Source organism: Uloborus diversus, chromosome 7 (genome assembly GCF_026930045.1).
Source record: "Uloborus diversus isolate 005 chromosome 7, Udiv.v.3.1, whole genome shotgun sequence".
Classification (NCBI taxonomy): domain Eukaryota; kingdom Metazoa; phylum Arthropoda; class Arachnida; order Araneae; family Uloboridae; genus Uloborus; species Uloborus diversus.
Window position 1 is genome coordinate 56,340,996 of NC_072737.1, and position 27,645 is coordinate 56,368,640.

Sequence of the window (27,645 nt, forward strand, 5' to 3'; positions counted from 1 at the left end):
TGTATATAGCTTTTTTTCAAGCATAAAAAAATTTGTTCTTAATATTTTTTTCTTTTCAAACATAACTTGACTTTCTCATTATTGATAATTTTTCCAAGGTCTACATGCAAAAATGAGAGATGATCTATTGAACTCTAAGTGTCATGCCTAATTTTTCAATATTTTCCCTATCAAATCTGCTGTTCATTGTTCTCTACGTGGTTCTGGGTACCATAATTTTAAGGGCCCCAAAATTAAGTACGTTTCTCCCCCCCCCCCCCAGCCCCGCTGAAAAAAAGGTACAATTACTCAATAAAATAAAATACAAATATTTGTGAGGGGAACCGAAAGAAAGAGGGATGTAATTTGAAACAGAATTTTTGAGATATAAACACTGGTATAAACACAAAGGTTGCATAAAGCACCTTTTTGGTTGAAACGCAGTAGCAGTAGCACCCGCGACACCCTCCTTAGGGAGTCAATTGCTTACCTATGGCACCCTTAATGGAACCATAGGGCCCCAAATGGCACCCACGGAGGTGCTACACGGAAGCAAATGGCTTCTTTAAGGATGCCATAAGGGTACCTTTGGTAGCCAAATGGCACCCTTAAGGAGGTACCACTGGCGCTACAACGTTTCACCCTAAAAGGTGACATATGCAACCCGCAGCTGGTAGCAGTGAATGTTTGATGATTCTTGCTGCACAAAACAACTGTTTTGAAAATTTACGGGGGTTTTGTTGCATTTGGGTGTGGGGGGGGGGGGAGGCACCAACTTTCACCAGGACCTGGACATCATTAGATTTGAACAAGCTCTGAATCTGTCTTCAGAGCAAAATCAGTGTATAAGAGATTATTTATTGTTTCTAAATTATTCGGAGGCGTCTTAGCATGAAAGCTAATTGTTTTTACAAAAACATCTTACCAGGAAACTACGTTAGCATAGCAATAAATAAAAGAAAAAAAAATTGCCATCGTCTCCCCGTTTTAGAAATCCAGGGTCTGAAATTTTCAGACTAAATGCAAATTTTAGCGAGTTTCGGTGAGCAATGGAAGATATCTTTCATACGTTTTGCTTTACAGATCAATATTCTACGACATGCAGACGGTGAATTCGCGTGATACTTCCATCTTTCGTCAAGTCCTTAAATTTGGCGCCTTTTTTTAAAAATGTCAGTAGACTTTAAAACCTTATATCTCGATAACAGGGAGACGAGGGCAAATAATTCACGCGTCAAAAAATTCTCAAGGTGCTCCTTTGATTGCCATATATTTTTTTTTCTATCATTACACAATTCGTGTGGTTCGCTGGTTATTTGAAATCTAAGTTTAACACTGCACCTGTATGGAAGCATAGTCTCCACTTCAGGTGTCTCAAGGTATCTGGCGTTGGGTGGCAAAAGCATCAGATCGTCGATGTCGACAACGTTGTCTCCATCCACCATTTCTTCATTGTTTTCATCGAATTCGTTCGCTGATGACAAGATTCCTCCATCCCTGTGTCTAAAGGTGGCCGGATATCGGAACTCGGTGGATGGGGTCTCTGGATATCCGCTGAATCTCCCGGGAACCTAAATAAAAAATTTATCAGTTGTGTGTCTCCAAAGCGAAACTCAGTTTTTAATTCATGAATATTTATTGTAAGATGCAGTTCCGACAATTTTGCTTTTCAGCTATTACAATTGCTTGTTGATCTCACTTTGCCCAAAGCCTGGCCTCAAAACTCTTTGTGATTGATGTAACGCAACCGCGTGATCCATTGCAACTTGGCTACCGAAATTTGTTTTCTAGACCGTCATTGTCATCATTATCGTCTGCTTTTTTCGCTTGTATGAATGCAGCATGGATTTTTTTAAATCCCTTTTTAATTTTGTCACAGATATTGGGATTGCATTCCATTGATTTTCCAGGAATAGAGGTAGACAACTGGAACTACCTCCGGAGCAAAGACACAAAGAATAGCATATATTTGCTGCTCAAAACAGGTATATTGCCACGTTGAGGATAAATCACTCTACATCTAAACGCTTAATTGCTTAATTCAGAAGGAATAGAAGTTGTTTTTAGCATATCTTTTACTGCTGATTCATATTCATACACCTATCATTCGCATTATTTTCCTATAGAAATGGTTTTTGATTTTATCTTTCCAAATAATTTTAAGGAAAAATTGGTTACCATAGGGAGTATCGCGAGTACTATATAAAAAAAAAAAAAAAAATCTTCGCGAAGATTTTGCTATTTCTTCTTAAGAATTTCAAATATTTTCATGCATATTTCCAAACATAATCATATTTTTTGTCACTTCAATAACATAAATTAGACTGAAGATAATAACAATATATAGTAGTCTTAAAAATAATAACAATAACATTTTTTTAATTCATCTTTTGTTTCATATTAGAAAAACTTTGCATAGTTTCTTAACTGAACACTTAATAAATGAAATCATTACTCTACGAATCATGAGCTATTACTACCTACTCTCTATCTAGCAGTCTAAAAATTCTACAAAAGCTTCGTAGCTACAAGCTTCTACGTTTACTAAAGCAGTTCAGATTTACATACATGACGCTTGTCCTTCGTTTGTTCAATGTCCTTGGAGCTTTGAGGAGTCACCTGAAAAACAATATCTATCTATCAATATCTATGTTATTTTGTAAGGAGGCACCCATAGTAGGTAGGCTATCATTGTGTCCAAAAAAAGATAGAAGGTAACTGGTTTGACCATCGAGAGATGGCGCAACCAGTTATCTCCACTTCCACAATTTGGATGAGAAACTGAAGGAGGAGCAATCCTTTTGCAATGCCTTTACCAATGGTAAGAGGAGTCGAACTGATTTTGAGGTAAAAGAATCGGAGTCGGATGCTTCAAACTCCAAGAATCAGAGTGGATTATTTTCTCGCCTTCTCCTCAGCCCTGCTTTTTATGAATTAAAAGTCAAACTGAGAAAACTTTAGCAAGGTGCGAAGAACAAGTAATGCTGGGAGGAAAGTATTATATATATATATATATATATATATATATATATATATATATATATATATTAGGATATTTTCAAAAATTCACGAAGCTTTAAAATAATTGCTGAAACTTATAATGCTATCATAGCCAATGACTCCGTGGTAGCTCCTCGTGCTTCGACGCCACAGATTCGGGTTCGATTTCACAGTTGGATGCGGTCATTCCAGCCTTTCATCCCTTCAGCAGTGGGTCTATAAAATGAGTGCCAAGCGTGTTTGGGAATTAAACCCTAGGATTTCCGCGTTCGGCTGACCACCTAACCAAAATATCTGCCTTGCATCTCAGAGCCCCTTGGGAACAAAATTGAGATTGACACAGGAGGCATTGGCTCCCGTAGGCTGTTCCCCCTTGGAGTTTTATCTGTTATGGTGTCAGATTTTAAATTTTGAGATAACTGAAAAGAATAACTACAGTCCAAAATATGGTAATCAAATCAACATATCTAAAAACAGCTAAGAAGTACAGAAGGAAAAAATATTGACAGAATTAAAACAACTCACGGCACTAATATATACATCATCTAACAGAAGATTAATTGATAAAGTAAATTTTCACTTATATAACTTCCACGCTTTCGTGTTATGAATATGGTTTAAAATTGATGGCAAGATCTTATCTTGGTACTTTTTTTCCTCGAGTTAAATTTGTCGCGCAGTTCAATCTCCATAGTGCTTGGTAATTTAGAAAAAAATCATACGTATCCTCTTATTGATTCAATGCAATTAAGGTTTTCAAATAATTTATAAGCATATTTTTCATTAAAACAATTTGGAAAATATCCGATTAGTCTCCTCTCATTTAATGAAATAGTATCAATTTTCAGAACAGAAAAGGAGCGCTCGACACAAGACCTATTTTTAATAGATTTTTAAGTTCAACATGTCCTTTTTTTTATCTCCGAAAGTTATATTAAATCGTGATGGTATAAAAACGGTGATATAAAATCAAACAAATTTTACGCATAAAAAACCCCTCTTTCACGTCACATGGATCAAAATTTCAGAAATCAAACATTCGACAGCAAACGTTTTCGTTTTTTACGCTGTTTCTTGATGTATATTTTGATTGTAAAAAGTATGAAAACTCCCCAACGTGGTAAAAATTTTGTATTTTTATACCCTTGTGTGGGTGTGTGTGTCCGCATATCTTCTTTAACCAAGTTTGGTGTTTAATTTTGATTTTTGAAAGTTGATGTCAGATAATTTTTAAAACGATGGCAGATATTTTTAAAACGCTGAAAATTATATCAGCAGAGGGAAAAGTTCAATCAGTATCGTAACAAGGGGTTGGCAGGAGTGGCTCTTGCCAGGGGCGCAGCAGCTAAAGGGGCGGCATTTCGACTGATTAAAAAAAATAATAAAAATTGATCACATGAGTAGAAAAATATTTTTACAAATAAATATAAAAAAAAGTCTCGCAAGAAAAAAAAAAGCTAGAGGGGAAAATACACTGCTATAAATGGAACTGAAAAATGATTATTCTCATTTAGTTCAAGAACGTACATTACTTATTTTTATTAACGAATTGCAGATACTATTGGTTTTATTGAATTAATATGAAATGGTGGGGGGAGAACTAAAACGTTTAGGAAGGGGAAGAATTCTGAATATGCCGAATGAAATCCCAATTTTACCGAATGATAAAACTCGAGTATGCACACATATACACACATAACATCTACTGCGAAGGAAAATTGGGCATCATTGGAAACAATTTAAAAATAGAAAATAGGAAGAATAAGGTTCCAATACTGTCTCCTAATTTGTCGAATCAATTAGTCAAATTTCCCCCCAAAATTTTTTTGGGGAGGTCACAGTGACTTCCAGTGACTTCCCATAGGCACGACGCTGCGTGTGTGGGGGGGGGGGGGCTGCGCAATTTCTTATGATCGCCAGGGGCGTCACACTCCCTAGGTACGCTACTGAGTTCATTAACAGTGCAAGCGGTTTCTCAGGTTCAAGGAGGAGTTCATTTTTCAAGCAACGAACCCACCTTGTCGCAAATCAAGTGCCTTCAACCCCGCACGTGATAATACGGGGCTTCGCGCGCAGGGAGACAGGTAGTTGCGGCGATGGCCTCTCGGTCTATGGCCTTCCCCGAAAGTTCGATCGCTCCCTGACCCTGAAAAGAGCAACCGCGGCCTTCACGGGGAGGATTCGTCCTCCAAAATGCGGCACGTTCACCTTCACGGCCGTTCTTGACCTTCAAAGGAAAACAACCTTCAAAAATCCAACGACCTCGGACGTCTTCAGAGCAATGGTCACATACATGATGAGGATCCTATACTTGTGTCATAATTTAAATTATATTTTTGAAGAAATTGAGATCAGCAATGGACAAATACGTTTTAATCGGAAACAAACGCTAGTGAAGTTGAGAAATTATATTTTCTTGAACTCGATTGTTTTGTAGTTAATTATACAAACTTAGAGAAATGAAATCATCACGTAAAATGAGAGGGCAATTTTTTTTCTGAAATTCAGCCCCGCGATTTGGGGGTGGGAAGGGGGCAATTGCCCCTCTTTGGATTTTAGAAACATATATTGCAGTTGTGCATTTCTGTATGTATTTCGTTGTGTTTTTCACATAAAATGTATTGAGCACATACCCTTCTCTCAAAAAAACTTCGAAATAATGGCATTGCTGAAATTCAAACTTATGGCTCTCACGGGGGAAGAGGTCCACAAGTTTGGACTGTGCTGGGACTTGGGATAAAAATAAAATAACAAATACATAAAATAAAAATATGAATCAAACTTTTATTTTTAAATTGTTGACGAAATGGGACCTGTTTTCTGAACGAGGGATTCGTAATAATTTCGTAGGCCGTAGGCCACTGATTATTAACTAAAATAGTCGTAATAAAATTTTAGCTTTTTTTTAAAAAATCTTTCGAAATTACATACATTTTTTAATCAATGCAATAATTAAGTTTCTGTTTATTGCCACGCGTCGAATGTGGGAACGATATTTATGGATTTCATAACGTTGGAACATAAAACTTGGCCACATGGATCAACTACACAACTCCATATGGTTCTTGCGCTGTAGGTTGAATTAGGTTAAAGGTTAGTAGGTTAAAATTATAACCCCTTTCGTTTTTGCGGGTGGAGTTAAAAGGAAGTAACTCAACATTAGGCAGGGGTACTCGGGGCAGGGGGGGGGGGGGGGTAATGGCACAGACTGTGGGACTTAAATCTTTAAGGATTCTGTTTTTTAGGGATATTTTACTCTTTTTCTGTGAGGCTTTTGCTTCATGGGGGGGTCTTCGTGGCATTCGGGGGGTGAGCCCAGGCTCTTGGGGGGATAATAGGCACCCCTGCATTTACTATCACATTTCCTTATACCATAGCACATCAAAGGTTACTGAAAAATATTCTTACTGCGGATTGATCTTCGTAGTAGCGTTCATTGCCGAACAGAGAGAGCAGATCTCCCATGTCCACCTGTCTCTTCAACCTCATAGATCTCCTGGGCATCCGGATGCCTCGTTTCTGGATCATCTGTCCCAGAGAACTCCTCAAGCTGCGCTTGCGCAGAGGAATTCTTCGTTCCATCAAATGTCTCTTCCGGCGGTACAAATCTTCTTGGTCATATAGACTGTTGGTGAAGTCTTCTGTGGCTGGATTCAATGTAAAAAATCTTCCGTTAGTATTCGAAAAATATTATTCTGCAAGTGAAGATGAACTAATATAGTGGGGCTCTGATTAGCTGAACTGCGACCTTGACGATATTTACCTTTTTTTGAGGGTAATAGAGAAAAGTATTTGGTGCTGAGTTGCGTTGAGTTACTTTCGTAGCAGTTTTAAAGTATTCCAACCCGGACCCGTGCCGATAACACGACCCCTTTTTACTGAACCTTTCAAAAGAAGTAAGCATTTGCAAGAGGTCACAGCTAAACTTTTCAGAATCACACTATATTTTGCAAACAAGAAGAAAAAACAGGTCTGTTGTGCAAACCAATACCCAAATGGTTTGAATTAAAATTGACAATTGATTATACTACTGTGCGGTAAAAGAACCCCTTCAAAATGCTTCTGACATAGTTCTCGCTTATTCTTCCGTAAAATGACCCCCTGAATCGAAATATGACCACCGTTTTCCCCATCATGCCCCAACTTTTGGAAATGGTTCCCCTCTCCCCAATTTTTTTAGTTCTCGACAGTTTTATTGCCAATAATTTTATTTGGAGTTGAAGGGAGCATTACATCAGCCATTAACACTCTTCTGAGGGCTAGAGAGGTGCTAAATTCAAAGCATAAACATTTCAAGTTTGGAAACTCATGGGGGTGTTCCATCCTAAAATATTTTTAAAATAATCAAAAACCGCTTGTTTTTGCTAGGGGTTTGTTTAACAATTTTTTCACTTATTTTTCGATGTCCGATTTTTTTTTAAACCTTGAATTTTGTTTTTTAACAAAATATTGGAAGCAACGCATTTTGCATAGTCAAAGCCACATCACGGATCTTCAGTTAAGAACATTCCCGTATTATTCATTTTCCATTCACAAATATAAATTTAGATTAGAATGAACTTAACTATAATCGTAAAACAGTGTTAATGTCGATTTAAATTTCTGGGGATGCACTGCCCCTATGATTTTTCACTACATCAAGAAGTGATAAAAGTGATATAAAGGGGAATTAACAACGTGAAAAAGTTTTTTAAATAAGAATCAACATTCAAAAGTGAATTGCATTTAAATCTGAAGTAAGGGAATATGGGGCAAAGTGAAACGGTGAAATTATTACTCTGCTACTGGCACCACCTATCTGGTAGTATTTTAACTATGTACTAGCACATGTAGTCTATTCTAGTCAGGAAAAAATTACATCTGAAGGTAAAAGCGTATGATATCACAATCAATTTTCAAAACTTGTTACTCAAATTGTAATATTTTGTTGCAAATCAAAACTTGTTTTTGTTGTTGTCAAGTGATAAAATTCTTGTTTGATATTTTAAATATGAATTGAGACCTACTAATATTTGGCACAATATTTATTTAGGGAATATTAAGATTATTTGCATTTTAATTGTTTTGCACAATTAGTCAAGTACTTGCGAAGCAAATTGAAGTAATTCATTTCGTTTCCTTATTTAATCTTTCGAAAATCACTTACGTATTCATTTATTAATTATATCAATTACATACCTTTACTAAATAATTCTTTTATTTATTCATTCATTCACATTATTTTCAAATTCTTTTACTATTTTACCCACTTATTAATTTTCCTTCATACATTAATTATTTATTTATATGTTAGTTTTTTTACATCATCTTTCAATTTTTCATTCATCCTTTTATTTACTCAGTCATTTAATCACAAATATTTTTGACACTCGAATAGAAAATATTTCATTGGAAATTTTTTTTATTTTTCACTTTGTTCCATGAAAAAAAAAAAGTGAAAGTCTCACACTTTTTTTAAAGGCGAAAATTTATCGCTAAAAAAAAATTTCGAGTTCTTTCTTTATGTACTGTAATTTTCAAAAAAAAAAAAAAAAAAACTCCAATTGGTTAATTTTGAAAAAGCTAAGTCAGCTTAACTATTTGACTTTACCCCACATTCCCCTGCTAGTTTTATTTAATGAATTTCATTCATCGGCACAAGACTTTATAAACACCCTGTAGTACAAGTAAACAAAATTTCTATCTTAATTATAACCGTGGTTATGCACTTGTCTGATGCAAATTTATCGGTTTGTTTGCATGATTTGTTAATCATTATCAATGTGATAACATTATCGTGTTAGATTCCGTCTGCATAGCGAAACTCACAGGAAAGATAAAGAGAAACTCACGCATGCTCTGTAGTGTGGGTGTATTTGCTAAATACTGTAATGCACTGGATGATACAGGAACTGTGTTATACCAATTTGAATTTCCTGACTCCATCATCATATCATTGCTCCCGTCGTGGTGGGGACTCCTTTTCTTGTCGTCATTCTCTGAATCATCTTGTTTTTGGTCATCTAGCCATGATTAAAAATAAATAAATAAATAAGTAGAGTTAGTGGGGGTAAAAAGAAGCTGAATTTCAATGTTTGTACTCAGGGGCACCTGGAATTCAAATTTGGGGGGGGGGGGGGGGGCGGAAATTCTCAATTTGACGAATGGAACTCCAAGTTTTTCCTAATGATGATAATTTGCCGAATGAAGCTCCAAATTTTGCCTAATGATGATAATTTTATCGAATAGAATTCAGATTTTGCCGAATGAAGATAATTTTACCGAATAGAACTCCAGATTTTGACGAATGATGATAATTTTGTCGAATAGAATTCCAGATTTTGCCGAATGATGATAATTTTATCGAATAGAATTCCAGATTTTGCCGAATGAAGATAATTTTACCGAATAGAACTCCAAATTTTGACGAATGATGATAATTTTATCGAATAGAATTCCAGATTTTGCAGAATGATGATAATTTTATAGAATAGAACTCCAGATTTTGCCGAATGAAGATAATTTTACCGAATAGAACTCCAGATTTTGACGAATGATGATAATTTTGCAGAATCTTCAGACAAAATTTTCCGAATAAGGACATTTTTGATAGGTCACAGTGGCTTCCGAAAGGGTTGCCTCTGTTTATACCTTGTATCCTTTCCTTCCTTTTGGATGATTTGAGAAATACGATTATGTGCATTGTGTCCAAGATGACACTGCGAATGAAAAATTTGACTTTATGACTATTTGATAGCGAATGAAATCAGGTTTCCTTTTACCCCAGAGACTATGGGATAAATGGGTACGCCCCATTTGTTTCTCCATTAGGTTGATATTTTTGGATAACTGCAATACACATAATCAGTTAAAAGCTTAAGAAGTTTTACACCAACAGTACCATAAACTGGGGCTACTTGGACTCGAAATTTCATATTTTTTGCGAGTTTTATGCTGATTTGTTCATTTTACCGTTTTTCAGACGTTCTGCTACCATCTTAAGCCTTTTTCTAACAAGAATTTTAACCCTTTATATTTTTTTCCCTATTTTTTAAAAAATGGGTTCAAGTAACCCCACGCTGGGGTTACTTGAATCCAACTCAGTAAATCCGTGGTCCAACTCAGCAAATCCATTAGAAAAGGCTGTAAAACAGGTGGTCGGATTAAGATGGACCAATAATTTTGAAAGATAATTCAAAACTACATTCTAGAGAACTAACTATTTATATAAATTAATATAAAATCAACATATACAAAAAAAAAATTTAGGCAAACATAATTTCTTAAATAGGAATATAATGAAACCAGAGCTAAAACCAATTAAAATGCGCATTATTTAAACATTAGAGAGGGTGAAAACTACTCTCTTTAATAGCTTGGGTTGATTTATTTTCTCTGATATTATACTATTTAATGCCTGCTCTTCCTCGGCATGTATACTTAAGGCAAAATGGGCTGAGGCACTCTCTGAGACATTTATCTGAAGGTAATTGAATGTAGATACAATTGTAATTTTTTCTCCGAATAAGCCGCATATCTCCTACTTCCAGGGGTTCTCTTTTACTTTCGGAACCTTTTTATCCCCAGATCTGCAAATAAACGGATATAAAGAGTAATTAACCTCTTTACTTTAAAAGATTGCAAACCTTACTTAACATAATTTAGTGATCAAATGTGGTCCGGGGCTGCTTGAACGCTGGGTTCAAGTAGCCCCATTTTAAGGCAACCAGTGTACTTCTACTAACTTATATTAGTTACCGTGTTAATTATATAGCTATAACCTTAAAACAGTTATTTTATTAAGAAATAGAATGCAAACATAAAACTATCTTCTCCTTGATGATATAAGGTGTTTCCATGAACTTACATGTGAAAGTTTGCAGACCTGAAAACAATTGTTTAAACAACTTGCAACCATAACCTCAAAAAGAAAAAGGCAGGAATTGCAGAAACTTTGTTTCATGCACCAACCTCTGCCTAGTACTGCTACCTGTCGGGGAGAAGGTTTTTTGAGTCTATATAATGAGTTTTATAGGACCAGGACTGATTTTAAACACTTTTTTCTCATGGGTTCAAGTAGCCCCTGGAGGCTCAACTAACCCCACTTTACGGTAATCAAACTATTGTACTGTCCAGCTCTGGCAAGTTGAGCTCCGTTGCGCAATCGATTAAAAGATTCCATTTATTGAAATAGGGGTGAGAAAAAACGGCTTAAGACCTTGTGGATTTAGTTTGCAGTGTTATTGCCCATTTGGCGAACAATATAACACAGGTAAGAAGTAACAAGCGGTATAGGATTTTCTCCCGAATAAAAGGGTTGCAATGGTAGCTCAACTCTGCGCCTAACAATTCCTCTTTTCACTTATTGCTCTCCCTTGAAAGAAATGGACTTGCTCAAGACCATAGCTCAACTTCTCAGAAGTGAACAGTACGTAGGTCGCATACAACCCGCTGAATCGTCCAAATATAATCTGACACCATTTAGAAAAAAAAACATATAAAAAATGTAATTATGCGCTGAATTCACGAAAAATACACACAAAGGTGTAATTTATCCCGAAATTTAATCTTCCAAAAAATTGGAAAAGATAAAAATTTAGCTGTTTCTTTTTACCCTAAACGACAGGATTTATGGGATAAATTGTAATACCTAAATAACTCATAAAAAATAGTTCGGAAGGTGAAATTCATAACAAAGCCTCTTTTTTTTTCCTTTTGCAACCTTCTATGCGAGAATTAAGACTGCTCAAAACTAGATACTACGCATTTGTAGACCTGCAGCAGAGGAAAAATGTAAGATCACTAAACTGTATTAAACAACTTTTTCCATTGTCATTTTTTCAGAATGTCTTCCATGTGTCCCATATTCCAATCTTTACTCACCAACAGTTTAGTTTCAAAAATTACGCTTTAGAAATATGTAATTAAAAGTATTTCTAACGCGTGTTTATGAGTGTTCGCACCCTTTCTTTTGCACTGTTAAAAGACGTCAATTGTTTTATAGGGCCACAAGAAATCATGCGATGCATGCACGCATCAACTTTTCTGAAATTTACAACCGTAAGAATTTTACTGAAGTTGAATTTTGAGAAATTAAAAGCAGAAGTTCATTTAGCGGCTCCTAACTGCCTCAATTGATTAATTTCCATTTCATAAAGAAATATTGAATTGATTTTCCTAAAAATCTAATCGCACCAGATGAACTTGCTATCTGAGAACCTGATGGAAGGTTTGGGGAAAATACAGTGAACCTGTATAACTCTTGCGGTGCATAACCACTTGCGGTGCACCACTTTAGTAGTCAACTTAAACAGGTGGTCAACTTATAGAAATTGAATTATATGATATAGATCTAATTTTGTGCCTGAAAATGGCGGTCAACTTAGACAGGTGGTCTACTTTCAAGGGTGGCCTTTACTGTACCTTCAAATTTTAAATCGCTTTAGTAACTGGCAAATGGATAACATTTTTTGGTTAGATTTCGATGCTTATTTCAATGCAAAGCAAGGCATTATTTTTAAGGGGGAAAAATAACAGATACAGCAAACATGGGTTAGTTTTGAGCTATTATAAATACCTGATGGTGCGCTTGATTTCTTATCCGGCAGACTGTCGTCGTCGTCATCTGTGTTATCCGACATGCCCATAAGATCATCAACTAGTCCGTTTGGCTTGTTTTGTTGGTTGCCGAACATGATTTCTTCCCGTGATCTTTTCTCTGTAAAAAAGTAAGGAGGATTTTAAATCAACCATTTTTTTTAATATTAATTCATTAAACGTTAAAGGGTTGTGAAGTAGGGAATCCCACCATGCACTGTAAAAACCAGAGGTGCCTAACGGGTGAAAAATTTTCCCTCTGGGTGAAATGGTGAAAAGACGGTGCCTCAGGGTGCAGTGTAGACTAGGAAATATGGGTATCGTTAGGAGGTTGATGATCTGCAATAGAAAACAATAAGAGCGCCATTATTCTCTCCTAGGGTACCATCTTTTCACCCCGGTGCACGTTGGGTTAAGGGGGCCAATTTTGCACCCTAGTTTAGTGTGTCATTTGGACTCCCTATTGGGTGTTGCTGGTGCAAGCATTTCACCTCTGAAAGGTGCCAAATGCACCCCGTAGTTTTAACACTGTGCTTGAAATTTAAAATTGAGTCATCTATTCCAATCATCTGTCTGGATCGGTCCGAAAAATCGCAGTTTTACACTTTGTTCACGGGATTGATAGACCAAAATTAAACAAAATAGTTTCCAGAGGGTTTGCCACTATGTCACTTTTGGTGATTTTCTCTGGAATAATAATAATAATAAAAGCAAAGCAACAAGATTCGCATTTGCGGTCTGTTTAGCATCAATTTGTTCTTGTCCTATCCAAACGCGTGATTGACGTCGCCAATTGGCGCATTTACATCTAGCCAATATTTCCCATGAACGTTGTATAGAGCGTTGCGTTGATTTAAGAAGTTATCCAAAGAGGTAAAACATTTCATTTTTGCGCAGCCAATGCAGATGTCTCATTGGGCAGGTCATTTCCTTCTTAAGTGGCGCAGTCTTGATTTTCTCTCTTTCAGCCACTATTACCCAGAGATTGCAGTGCCTCTTATACACCGCTTGTAACTTTATTATACTCGTACTTACAGTCGTTTCAAATTATAGCATCTGTAACTTTTATTATGCTTCGATATTCATAGTGTCTGTGTCTACTACTACTAAACTACTTTGTAAGCTGTTCATTTTTAAAATTCCACTCCCTATTCATCATCGTAATATAAAAATAAGTTTGTATGTAACGACGACGTCGTCAGCCCTGTACCCAACAATTCCCCAAACTATGTTCCAGATGCAGTGCAGTGTGAAAGGTTCCTTAGCTAACCCACCTGTGTTACGTACATCCACTGTGTTTCCCTTTCAATTCTTATACATATGCCTTTCTCTTCTCACTAACCACCACAACATAAACAAATGTACGCCTGTAACGGCGATTCGCTAGCTCGGTACAATTCTAACTATTTATGTCATTATCTGTCACGATCGCCCATTTCCGGGCATTTTACTTTTTACACACGTTTGCCACGGCGCTGAAATGACAACTTCACCAGCATTCCACATCCGAAATCACTCCTTATCACATTTGAATGCTGCTTGGTGGTGGACGGCGGTGGCATTTATTGGTTTTATGCTGTATTACTTTTATAACTTGTATATACTTACGCATTCACAGTTTTAGTACATTATGTATTACTATACAACACTACTCACGACGTAATAATCAAATGTACTTTTGTAACGGCGAACTCGCCTGCTATGTACCCATCGACTACTCTACTATCCTCTCAGCATCATGTTTTATAGCATGGTTTTTCGAATTGTTTTGTGCTTCTATGTCTGTTTGTCAATATGTACTGTAATTGTCTGTGATCTTGTTTGTTTGTATGTGTGTGCATTGTTATATGTATATGTTGAATGTTTAAAATAAAGCTCCGGGGGTCCTAAACTGGTTAAATCACTTAGTGATAGGTACAGTGGGCCCCCGGAGAGTGAAGTGAAGTGAAGTGCCTCTTATAGCTTATGTCAATAATGAGCACCCCCCCCCCCCGCCCTATCTCTTTTTAAAGATCTACTCTAACACTCATTCAAAATTTAACTTCACAATTTCGTAGTCGATGATGTTTTGAATGTGCAGTTTTTTCCTCGCATGAATTCTTAAATTCAGTTACGTTTTCTCAGCTAACTGTTCTCAAAAAATTCAAAAGTATTTTTTCATTCTGAAATTGTGCTTCTAACGGGACAGTTAAAAGAGCGAAACGCGGATTTTTTTCTTTTTTTTGACTTTGGCGTATTTCTATAAATTTTGGCAGATTTTAAGACTTTATACACGATAACAGGGGCAGGAGGGCAATTTATTTATGCGTCAGAAGAATGTCTCAATATGCTTTTTCGGTTGCTACCTATTTCATTTTTTCCCTCATTATTATTCGATTCGTGGTAATAATGAGGTACCCTGGTAAAGAACGCATTTGTCTAGTTCAGGAAACATATTTATTGGGTTCGAAGTTTTAAGCTGGCAGGAATCCGCGAGGTAAGATTTCGTACGTTAAGTTTTACAGCATTAATGACTACTGTACTTTAGGGTAGAGTGAAAAAAAAATCAAAATCTGATAAACATTAAGTAATAGTGCGGAAAATTTGCCTTTTTTAGAGATATTTAGCATAGACTAATAATAAGAGTAGACCGGGCTTTCTCATTCTTGCTGATGAAGAAAATTGGTTCATAGATGTATCATGTGACTAGTGGAAGGGCTTGGCGAAGACTTTGGCAGCATGGTTGCTTGATGGCGGCATTATCTATAGTTTGGCACTCGACATGTATTTTAAGACAATGTATTTTCATTAAAAAAAAACTTCCAGGTGCAGAGATTGAACTGTTTTTCTTTTAGTTATGCATTATTTTGACATTAGTAATAGTTTTTGATCAGTTTTCAGTAACTTTTATTTCATTTGCAGCTGTCAGCGTTGGCGTGAACGAAATGGCGTAAACGTTTTGCGTTAACACAAAAATGTACTAATAGTACAGTGCAATTAGACATGAACCTCAACATCCAAAGTAAAAGTTTCCTGTCAACTCCAAATTGTTGTATACTGTCCACATATTGTTTGGTAAAAAGTTACACCGTTTTCAGCGTCGGGTTTTGGGGGGAGGGGGGGAAGAAGTTGGTAAATTAGTAGTTTTTATCAGTTTTTCCGAAATATTTAGAAAACTATAGTGTTTAGCGCGAAAAGTGCAATATACAAAATAAGCTACACTAAATTACGAACAAAATGGTCCTAAACATTATTTTGTTAAGTGAACGATTCCAGAGTTACGGCGGGTGTAAAGTAGAAAATTTTCACATTTTTAAGATTTTTTGGGAAGTGCAATTCTAACTACTACGTAAACAGAAATAACTAAATAATTTTATTAAAAAGTAATGTTGTACAATCGTATTCTAGTCAAAAAGAAACTAAGAGGCACCACATGGGGTTAGAAACGTAGAAATACTGGGAACGAGAACCGGTTTTCTGCAATTTGCGTGAACTGTGATAAAGCACTTGAAGTTAGACTACTAGCTTCAAAAAAAGATTGAGAACAAAACATTCAGAGATACTCTTGAAAAGAAAGTTAGCTGTTCAGTCTCTAGCCTCTATTACCAAGTCTATAATAATTACCAACACCACTGTATGTGTGAACACTAATACCAGGGGTGTTTGTGATCCGAAACTTCAGAAATTTCCAAAACTTATGGGTTGACAACACATTCTAAAACTGAAAAATTATTTCAAAAAATAAAAAAATAAATAAACTTTAAAAATAATTTTCATTAATGATTTAAATGATTTTTGTATGCATATTTGAAGAGTTTTTACTGGGGAGGGAGAAGGGTCTAGCTTCATAGTTTCAGGAAATTTCACACTGCCTTCAAAAAATTTTACTTGAGTCCACGTGCACCCCTGCCTAATACTCTCTCACATCGGATGGTGTGCACTGTAAGAAAATATGAGAGACTTTAAGAAATACTGTCGAACCCGCTTAAGTGAATAGCCATTTTGCCACGAAAAAAGATTCTAATAAGCGGGATATTCCAAAAACCAGGATAAAAATAACGCATTACATTGGTTTGGTACATTGAAAATGTATTATATTAAGCGGGATATTCTTTTAACCGATATTCTAATAAACGGGCTTGACTATTTTAATTCGAATTACGTGCATATCATCCACCCTTGTTCGACGAATCTGGCTTGATAAGGAAGGGGAGCAAATCTCCAATGGTGTCTGTTGTGGTTCCAGATTCAAATGAATGATCGATCACCCCTTATTTAGAAAAAGCGTCCTATATCATTAATGAAGATCACCTTCTTCATCGTGTTTTCTGACGTTTCCCAGCTACCTTCAGACAGATTTGCGAGCAATACATAAATTACGTAATTGCTCATTATAGGCCAGCAACTTGTTTTTGATGAATACGAGCAAGGAACCACAAAAGATGAAGAACAATTATGTAGATCACGTTCTACGACTAACATTGAAGTCAAAGTTGAAGACTCAATCGATGTAACTATCAACCAACGTGAATTTCTAGCTAACACTAAGAACAAAATGGGCCTAATTTCTCTCCTGACAATGTACTTTCAAAGAGGCGGTTGCACAGTTCACCAAGCATCGGGTGACGATGACTTATTTATAGTTTTAACAGCGATTGATAAAGCTAAGAATGGAGTTGAAGCTTGTGTGATCGGTGATCACACAAGCTTCGCACAACTTACTTAGTAGCTCACTCGCACACAAACTTAGTAGTCCTGTTGAATGTTCACACACCATCAGAAAACAAACTGAAAATGGTGGTACCAAAGAAAGGCAATCAGGAGGAAAAGGTAGGATGCACTGTTTCGGACATTCAGCGAAGCATTGGAGACATCAAGGGTGTACTCTTTGCAATATACGCCTTCACAGGATGTGACAATGTACCATCTTTCTACAAGAAGGGAAACATTTCACCGTATAGGAAAGTGTAAGCCAACAACGCTCTTCGTACGAAGCTTTTTAAGTCCTTAACGATTCCAAAGCTGACCCCAGTGCGGTGGCTGACACAGGAAAGTATTTCTTTCTTGCGATGTTTGGAGCAAAGAATACTGAAGATCTAGATAGTTTTCGCTACCAGTGTAACTTGCAGGCTATTGCAACGCAGCCCATTCATTGTTCAAGTTGGCTCACCCTCACTTCTACAGTTACCAGGCAGCATTCATATACCACCAGGTTCAGCAGCAGCTGGATGAAGAAAAGAATTTACCTCCAGTGGGGGTGGAAGAAGATTGGTGAATACCTGAGACCAATTACAACAATGCCTTCTGTAACTCCCTAGGAATTACTTTCCATCATAGTGCGCGTTTAAAAAGCCGAATGCGTCCATAGCTGCGAGTGCAGAAGTAGTGGTCTAAACTGCTCAAGCATGTGCAGTAATTGCTCAGGTCTAGGAAGTAATAACAGGTGCACTAATATCATAGACGAAGATCTAGAAGAGGACTGTGGTATGCTTGAACAGAACTGAATCCTGATGAATACTTTACATCACAATATGTCGCATTCAACGTTCTACATTTTTATTAAATATTAGTATTGAACTCAGTGTACGAACGTCAAAAAGTTTGATAAAATATGGTTGCAATATGCAGGCGAATATGCCTATTTTCTAAAGAAAAAACTTCAAAAGCTGCACTTATAAAAATATTATTATTAAAAATGATATAACTATAAATCATAATTGTTATGAATTTTTATAATTTAAAATCATCTATGTTTATAATATATTTACTCTTATTGCGGCATTGTCTAGAGAAAATTTGGGTCTCTCCGTGCAGCAGATTTATATAACCACGGTCCATGAATGCTTCTTTTCCCTTAAAAGTAGAGCCCCTTGAGTAGGTGGTGAAGTTGTCGTTCCTTCAAGGGCTAATCACAAACATACCACCGGCCCCATAAACCGCAATTTGATTTTAAAAAACACTCCTCATACAAAAAATTAGTTTCCCGAGTGATAATGAATTTTTTTTCCGAAAAATCTAAAAAAATACGAAAAATTTCTATTTTTCACCTATTGTAACTCTGGAACCGTTCACTTAACAAAATAATGTTTAAGACCATTTTGTTCGTAATTTAGTGTAGATTATTTTGTATATTGCACTTCTCGTGCTAAACACTATAGTTTTCTAAATATTTCGGAAAAACTGATAAAACTACTAATTTACCAACTTCTTCCCCCCCTCCCCCCAAAACCCGACGCTGATAACGGTGTAACTTTTTACCAAACAATATGTGGACAGTATACAACAATTTGGAGTTGACGGGAAACTTTTACTTTGGATGTTGGGGTTAGGCCCTTTTTCGGTCTATTTGCACCGTACTATAATCGGTATCTTAAATTGAAACTGTAGGTAAAAATCTTACCGTTTGCCGATTCTTCTTGGTCGCTTGCATCTTTTATTGCTTAGAGAGTTATTGAAATTGACTAAAGAAAATGCACAATACTATCTAAACGAAAAACTCACTATATTAACAAAATATTGACAACTTAGAATAACAAATTTACAAATCGGACTCCATAAAAGATCATTCTTCCGTGTTCCATCAATTCTATTTATTTTATTTCTCGCTGGCGTTGATCGTCTGCTACGATTAATGCCTGCTGTTGCTAGGATATCCACCAGTCACATGGTTTGGTTTATGAGCAGCAAAAGGGTTGCCATAGCTCGGTCTACTCTTATTATTAGTCTATGATATTTAGTCGTGCAAAAGGATTTTGACAGAAAACAGTATCTTGAGGGGCCGCCCGCGCCTTGAAGTAGATCATTATTGCATAAAAACTGGAAAAAGTTACAATAATTTCATCAAAAATAAAATTTGATAAATTTGATGTAATATCACCTATGAGTAGGTTTTTTGTGTCTCTCATGTGATCATTTTAATAATTAACTGTATTTTAAAGTTCCACACATGCTTTGAATTTGACGAATATAGCGTCAGAACTGAATAACATCATGATGCTCCGTACATAAAAGAAAAAGTATTATAAATTATTATTTGTAAAAATTTGCTTCCATATTAATTAATTCTTACATAGATACGGAAAAAATAAGTAATACGAGCATTTCTTATCCAGTAAAAAAAAAAAAGAAAAAATAATTCTCCATTTAGTCAACAACTTTAGCTCAAAAAGTAAAATTTGCTTGATAGGTTTTACACACAATGGTTTAGTGTAAAAATTTGAAAATGTAAATGTTGCTTGAAACAGCCGACATGATTCACACCTTGAAACAAAAGAAGTTGCTAAATAAATTTTAATGTTTTTGAGCCCTCAAACTGTAATCACATTGAGTACTGTAAAATATAGTTTGGCGTGCGAGTTGAACTATTTGACTCCTGCCAATTTTCGGTCTTAGTGTTATATAGTGACGTATTTCTGGATTCTATTAATTCTGGACTCGAATAAAGCCATCTCTCTTGGTTATAAAACAAACTATGGCTAGCTCTTCTTTATATAATTTTACCTATCGTCTCACTGCTTTAGTATCACATGTGAGGTTTTGAAAACCATAAAATTGTACGCCATTATGTACCCTTTCTTTCAAAGTTTTACCTGAAATTCCCATTTTGGAAAAGTGGAGCTAAGTTTTCCCACTTATCGATGAGTTAAGCCTTGGTTTCCTAGGAGCGAACTCGTCGATCGTCGGCGTCGCTACTCGCCGAGGGGAAAAATTGATTCTTCTGCGCATGCGCGCCCGAGCTAAATCGACGTCATGAATGGCCACGCCGGAATCCACTTGACTTTGATTTCAGCGTCACGGCGAGGAGCCACGTCGAAGATTGACGATTCGCTCCTAGGAAATCAGGGCTTAAATGGTAGTTTCTCAGCTTCGGCATTGAAATCTGAAATTGTAAATTTTCAATGCCCAGTCGAGTTTTTCAAATTTGTCTTCGTAATCCGATGCAAACCAAGTTCTCTGATGACGATCATCTGCATTCTCCAGTGTTATATTTTTTAGATTCTCAAAGTAACCAATGTACTACAGTATTGTTGATGATCGAAATATCATCTGAGAACTCCATCGTTTCCGTCGGAGTACGATGGCAAAGTTGAAGAATTCGATTAGACAACAAAAATTTATAATTCTAGATTTCAATTTCGATGCTGAGAGACTACCTTGAGCTCATTGATAGGTGGGAGTGGGAAAACTCGGATCCTTCGCCTAAAATAGGAATTTCGGATAAAACTTTGAAAGAAATGGTACTTGATGGCGTACCTACTGAATTGTATGATTTACTAAACCCCACATTATACTAAAACAATGAGACGATGCGTAAAATTAGACAAAGAAGCTTCAACCCCAGTTTTTTGTCTTACCAAGAGAGATGACTTCTTACAGTCAGATTAGAATCTAGAAAGGCCAAATATTGTTAGGAGTCAAGATAAGTCATAGTTTGACTGGCGAGTCCGACTCGCCAGTCAAACTATGCTTTATTGTGTGAAATGTGGCTACAGTTCAGAAGAGCTCAAAAATCATCAATATTCATTTAGCATCTTCTTTTGCTTCAAGGTGCGACTTATGTGGGATGTTGCAAGCTACATATTTGTTTTCAAAATTTTATACTTACCTTACGTTCTTCATCACACGTAAATTTTCCATTTTGTTATGCGCTAAGGGGAAAATTAACTTTTTCTTTCTCAATGTAAGAAATGCTTTTATTACCTTTTTTTTCGATATCTATATAAAGATTAATTGATACGAGAGCACATGTTTACAAATAATGACTTCTGATACTTTTCTCAAAGTACGGTTGCCTTACGATGTTGGTCAGTTTTGAGGCTATATTGGTCAAATGCAAAGCATGTGGAAACTTTAAAATGTATTTCATTATTCAAATGATCACATGCGGTGTGTAATCTGCACAAAAAGCCTACTCTTAAGTGATATTACATCAAAGTTATCAAAGTTTAGTTTTGATGAAATTGTTATAACCTTTTCGTGTTTTTATGCAATAATGGTCAATTTCAAGGCGCGGACGACCCCTCAAGATATTTTTTTCTGTCGAAATCCTTCTGCATGACTAAATATCTCTACAAAAGGCAACTTTTCTGCACTATTACTTAACGTTTGTCAGATTTTGATTTTTTTCACTGCACCCTACTTGCCACGATTTTGAGTTTACTAGTACAAATTAGTGATGTTCCGGATATCCGTATCCGTATCCGCGGATATCCGAGGGAAAATAAAGATCTGTATCCGTATCCGTATCCGCTGCTTTTTTGACGGATCTTAAACTGGTATATTGACACCCTAAAAGTTGCCTCAAAACCTACATATGGTAGGGTGTACGCAACTATTAAATTTCAAGGTGAAAGGTCACAAAAATCGTTTTTTTTTGCGCTTTTTTTGTAAATATCTCATTTCCTATGGGTTTTTTACTATTTGTATTTATTATCAATATTGTAGAATACAAAATTCTCTACAAATTTTGTTTAAAAATTTTTTTATACGGTGAACCGTTTTCGAGATAGAGGGCGGAGAGCGCGCGGTCACAGGATCACTTCAGGTCTACCAGTGCCTGGGGTCGAAAACGCGCCATATATAGTTGATGAACTATCAATAAATCAATGATTATAAATATTTGTCTGTTTCGATGAAACAATGGTTGTCCCAGTTACTCAAGAAAAATTCTTATCAAATGGAAATAACAAAGATATGCTCATTAATATGTTAATTGAAAAATTACAAGCTGCAAATATTACTGCTAAACAAGTCAGAGATGATGCGGATGTTCTTATTGCGCTTTCTAAAAAGGGAAAAAAATCATTTAAAAAAGTTTTTGAGAAACTGACAAATTTGGATGAACTAGCTGCAGCATTTGAGGAAGAAAATTGTTCGGCCCAGAGATTATTAGAGAATGGAACTCAAACTTTATTGGCAGTCTATAATGCTCCGAAATATGTGAAAAGTCTCGATCATCTTCGTTATATGCATTACGTAAAGTCTACAAAACTTAATAAACCTGTGCAGCTTTCAAATATTTCACCAACAAGTGCAGCTGCTCATCAACATTTCAAACGTGTATATTATCAAGTTCAAACTTGGTTAGGGCATGATTTGGAGCCCCAGGTATGGGGTTGGGCAATGCGAAATATTTTCTGGAGCCTATCATGACAATTTCACCACCTGCTCCAGAAGATTTGCTAAATACAATTTTCTGCAACAGCAAGAGTGGTTGTGGTTCGCGAAGCGAATGCAGGATAGCGGGCTTGCAATGCTCTTTAGCTTGTGGCCAATGTAATGGGCAAGCTTGTCTCAATGCTCTACCATATCAGAGCGACATTAACGAAGATGGAACCTTTGACTCCGAAATCATGGAAGAACTTGAGACAAATGTCGTTGAAGACGATAATGAAGACCAGTTTGAAATTTACCAGCAGCCGGAAGACGACGATGAAGAGGAAGAAGATGATTAAAATTACAAATTGTAGTTTTTATAAACTTTATTCCATTTTTTCACTTTCAATAAAAATAAATGTATTGAATGATATTTTTTAATAAAAAGATTAATTCATAATTTATTTGTTTTTTTTTTCATCATGTAAGAAGTTATTAATATTAATTAGGTTAAAATTCAAATATAATTCCTATATTTTCATTAACAATTCTGCAATTACATGGGCAGGTAAGTGTTGTTAAGTAAATTAATACTGAATAAAAAGTGGATAGGTTAGGAAAAAAATGATAAAATATAATATAATAGTTAATAAAAATTGACAAATATTTATAATCATTGATAGTTCATCAACTAAATATGGCGCGTTTTCGACCGGAGGCACCGGTTGACCTGAAGTGATTCTGTGACCACGCGCTCTCCGCCCTCTATCTCGAAAACGGTTCACCGTATAAAAAATTTTTTTGAACAAAATTTGTTGAGAATTTTGTATTCTACAATATTGATGATAAATACAAATAGCAAAAAACCCATAGAAAATAAGATATTTACAAAAAAAGGGCAAAAAACTGATTTTCGTGACCTTTGACCTTGAAATTTAATAGTTGCGTACACCCTACCATATGTAGGTTTTGAGACAACTTTTAGGGTTTCAATATACAAGTATTTACAGACTTACAGCTGGGTATCTCGAATTCCGAGGTGAACTTACTATAATGACTGGACTATGCTGAAATAAAATGCGAAAAATATTTCTAGCCTGTCCAGTAGCAGCTTTGCATTCTTGCTCCTGTATCCTACATCTACCGAGAAAGCTAGAAATAATTTATCGCATTCTATATAAGCATTAATGCAGCATTGACCCGTTCCTTCCAACTCTCCCTCAATTTTAACGGAGATTTCTTTAAAGAGTAAATCATAGTCTTGATTATATTTTCGCCGCAGATGACATTTCTTGAAGAAGCAGTGTTATTATTCTGACGGAAATACCTTCCGTAACAAATTAAACACTTGGATAATTGAACTGGGTAAAAAAAGAGAGATCCGGATCTGTATCCGTGGATCTTGACACTAATGATCCGTATCCGGATCCGGATCCGCGGATCTACTTTTTTAACGATCCGGCGCATCACTAGTACAAATGTGTGCATATTCGTACTAGTGATTGCATTGTGTCGTGCGTTGCCATCATGTGGGATAGTAATCCAATCTAGTCTTATAGTTTTAGTCAAATCAGCAACGATCCTTGCTGGCTGTGTTCACAGCTTCAAAAAAAAAAAAAAAAAATTAATTTTCACTTCTTAGAACGAGTGTGTGTGTATGTAGGCGTGTGTATGTGTGTGTGTGGGGGTATGTGTACGTGTGTGTAGGCATGTGTGTTTATATTCAGTAAATTACCGCCCAATAGCCAGGGCTAAAGCAGAAATACATGAAATACACCGCCAGCTCAGTCATTGCCGGGCTGTTGAGTGCTAATAAGCACGAAACTGCAGTCCTTGTCTGGAAATGACTGAGCTGGCGGTGTATTTCATGTATTTCTGCTTTAGCCCTGGCTATTGGGCGGTAATTTACTGAATATACCATGCCTTGCCTTTCAATATTCGAGTTGAACCGAACCATTGTTTCGGTCACTCGTCTGGTCTGCGCTAATTCTATATTAGCTACCAGTTTGTTTGGCACTCTTGGCTTCCTTAAGAGGTTTTCCATCTCCAGCTCAGTCACTTTCCTATGCCGGGCTGATGAGTGCTAATAAGCACGAAACTGCAGTCCTCGCTTGGAAATGACTGAGCTGGCGGTGTATTTCATGTGTGTTTATGTCTGTGTGCAGGTATGAGTGTGTGCGCAGTTGTGTGCATGAGTGTTTGTGTGGGGGGAATGTGTATGTGTGCGTAGGCATATGTGTTTGCGTCTGTGTGCAGGCATGATTGTGTGTAGGTGTGTATGTGCAGCTGTCTGTATGTATGCGTGTGTATGTGTATGTGTGTATGTGTAGCTGTCTGTATGTGTGTGTGTGTGGGTATGTGTGTGTAGGCGTATGTATGTGTATGTGTTTGTGTACGTGCGTGTATGTATGCGTGTAAGTGTAGGATATTGATGCAACATGGATACGGTTTTCGCTAGAGGAGCAGCATAGTGAGGCGGCTGGTCGACGGCGATGCTGCAGAGGGTGCTGTCGGAAAAATAAAATGATAGGACGCCAAAAACAGTCAAATGAAAGCAATAAGCAATCATGATTGCTCAATAAATAAATAAATAAATAAATAAATAAATAAATAAATAAAAACATTTATTAATACATGCCTTTACTGTCCTCTTGACTGCTGTCATCTGTACTGACGGAAGTGTCTTTGTTGGAGTGCTCTTCACTTTTTGAAGAATCTTCAGCATTCGCTATGGTGAAGCTGGAAACGGTTGCTGCAATTAATAAAACCAAAAGACCTAATCGCATGGCTGCCATTCTAGAAAAAGAAAACTCTCTAAGAATCGATTTAAATTATGGAGAGAACAATGACTTTGTATTTAAGAAACGCCATCATTAAAACGATGTAAATAACCAACTTCAAACTGCACAAACACAATGATGATTGCAGTCTTTCTTCTCTTTCTTATTATGAAAGCATGTATTTTAATAAGATATTGCATTTTTTTTTCGAGTGAAATTTGTTAAGTCCAAAGAAACTTAAAAGAAATTAGAACGAACTTTATTACATAAATTTATTACACTAGAACTCCAATTATCCGAACTCCTATTTTCCGAATCGCTTTTAGAATTGCGATTCGCAATAGTGATTCTGTCTACGTGCTCTATTCCCTCTGCAAAACTTTTTCAAACAGTTTACTTAAACAGAGATATTCAACAAGCAGTGACTTTCATGACAAGTACGATGTATGCCTACTGTCGTGCAGCACTTGTAAACACGTTTAACAAGTAAAAGTGTTGCATTTCATTTGATTCATTAAAACTTCTTTTTCTTAAAAAATGGTTGTTTTTCCTTCCATAACACACCATTTCATAATCAATTAAAATCGGCCCTTTTTTCAGACAAAATTCAATTATCCGAATTTTTGAATACAGTGGAGCCCGCTTATTAGAATATCGATTAAAAGAATATCCCGCTTAATATAATACATTTTCAATGCACCAATTTAATGTGCTATTTTGATCCCGGTTAATGAAATACCCGAGTATTGGAATAATGTTTTGTAGCAAAATGGCTATTCCATTAGGCGGGTTCGACTGTATTTGGATAATTGGAGCTCTAGAGTATTTTTCTGTAAATACCAGCAAATAAAAAAAATGACAAATAATTTTTATGAGAAATCTAGACAGTTTGGAGTAAAATCTGAACCTTATAGCCAGAAGGACGTAGTCATTTTATTGTACTTTTGCAGGAGAGAGGTGTTTTTTTTTTTTCTGGTGCATGCAAAGGATGGAACGCGCGCTCTTTTAATCCTGATTAAAAAAAAAAAAATGAAAAGGATTCTTTTTAAAGAATGGGGTCGTTTTCAAAATTTTAAAAGTATTCTTTTCTGAAAGAGCATGCTTAAAAACATAGGATCAGACCATTTTTAAAATATTTGCTTAAGTTTAATATAAAAAAAAAAAAACTTAAATCGGCGCCCTTTCAATGTTTATGCTTCTGTCCGATGACATCACAAATGATGAATTGCCATTCTGTGTTGCCATTCACAGAGCAAAATATTAAATTCGCATCTTTACCCACATGTATTGGCAACGATATGGTTGATAGCAAGCGTAGAGCGCAATTTTAATTCGCTTCTTGATTATCATGACGTAGAATCGCGGTAGAAATATGCGCCAAAGTGCATCATTTGTGACGTCATCAAGAACACGCCTTGCTTCAAAAATCGAACATTTTAAAAAATTAATTAAAAAATAACTGTTGGGAAAATAAAAGTATTTTCTGGGTCTATTTCTTTTTTTTTTTTTTGCTTATTCCATCAATTTCAGTGACAAAAAGTACTACTTTTGACTGAAGGAAACAACCCCATTGGCTTGGATGCGGAATAGGCTTCTACATACAATAAACGGAAAATCACAATTTTCGAACTTACGTCAATCTGGCTCTGACGATTTTTACTGTACAATATGTACAATACAATAATTACATTAGTTACAATATGTACAATACGTACCTACAATACGTAAATTTCGTTTTTTTAAATGACCACTAAGTAAATTAAAAAATGATAAATACATTTTTTTTAAGTAATTTTGATGGTTTGGAATAAAATTGGTAACTGGAAAAGTCACTTTAGAAACAAACGAACGGACGATATTGCGCTTTCTTTTTGATATATAACAGTGAAAAAATGATGAAAGCAATCTTGATTTACAGTAAGCACTTATGAAGAAAAGATAAAAGAAATCGAATTTGTGGCATTTTCCCAATTTAACATATTGAATATTTTATGAGGAGAAGTAAAAACAACGACTTTGAAAACTGCCATTTTTAATGAGTTTGTCGCCTGTTTTTAAAAAAGGGAAAATAAATGTCATGATTAACTAAACTTTTCCGCCTCTTTCATTGCAAAAGTATTTGTTGTTGACGTAGATATTTAATTAATTTGATTTTGTACTTTTTTTCAATTTTTTTGGAAGAACGATGAATAAAAACATTAACTAGATTTTAATTAAAGTATCCAAGACTGTTTTG

At 35.9% G+C, this 27,645-nt stretch overlaps 1 protein-coding gene across 2 annotated transcripts in view; it reads right to left on the reverse strand.

Annotated features, from left to right (window-relative positions):
* LOC129225680 (uncharacterized) overlaps positions 1-27,645 on the reverse strand; it is a 75,524-nt gene that overhangs the window by 8,403 nt on the left and 39,476 nt on the right. The window contains exons 2-7 of one of the 2 annotated variants that reach the window (XM_054860154.1): positions 25,268-25,425; positions 12,536-12,676; positions 8,811-8,981; positions 6,388-6,626; positions 2,548-2,598; positions 1,321-1,550 (exon numbers count right to left, since the gene is read on the reverse strand). In XM_054860154.1, coding sequence (XP_054716129.1) covers positions 1,321-1,550; positions 2,548-2,598; positions 6,388-6,626; positions 8,811-8,981; positions 12,536-12,676; positions 25,268-25,424 — 989 coding nt within the window. In that variant the 5' untranslated portion in view covers position 25,425. The remainder of the gene's footprint in view (positions 1-1,320; positions 1,551-2,547; positions 2,599-6,387; positions 6,627-8,810; positions 8,982-12,535; positions 12,677-25,267; positions 25,426-27,645) is intronic. The other variant, XM_054860156.1, reaches the window with a different exon arrangement.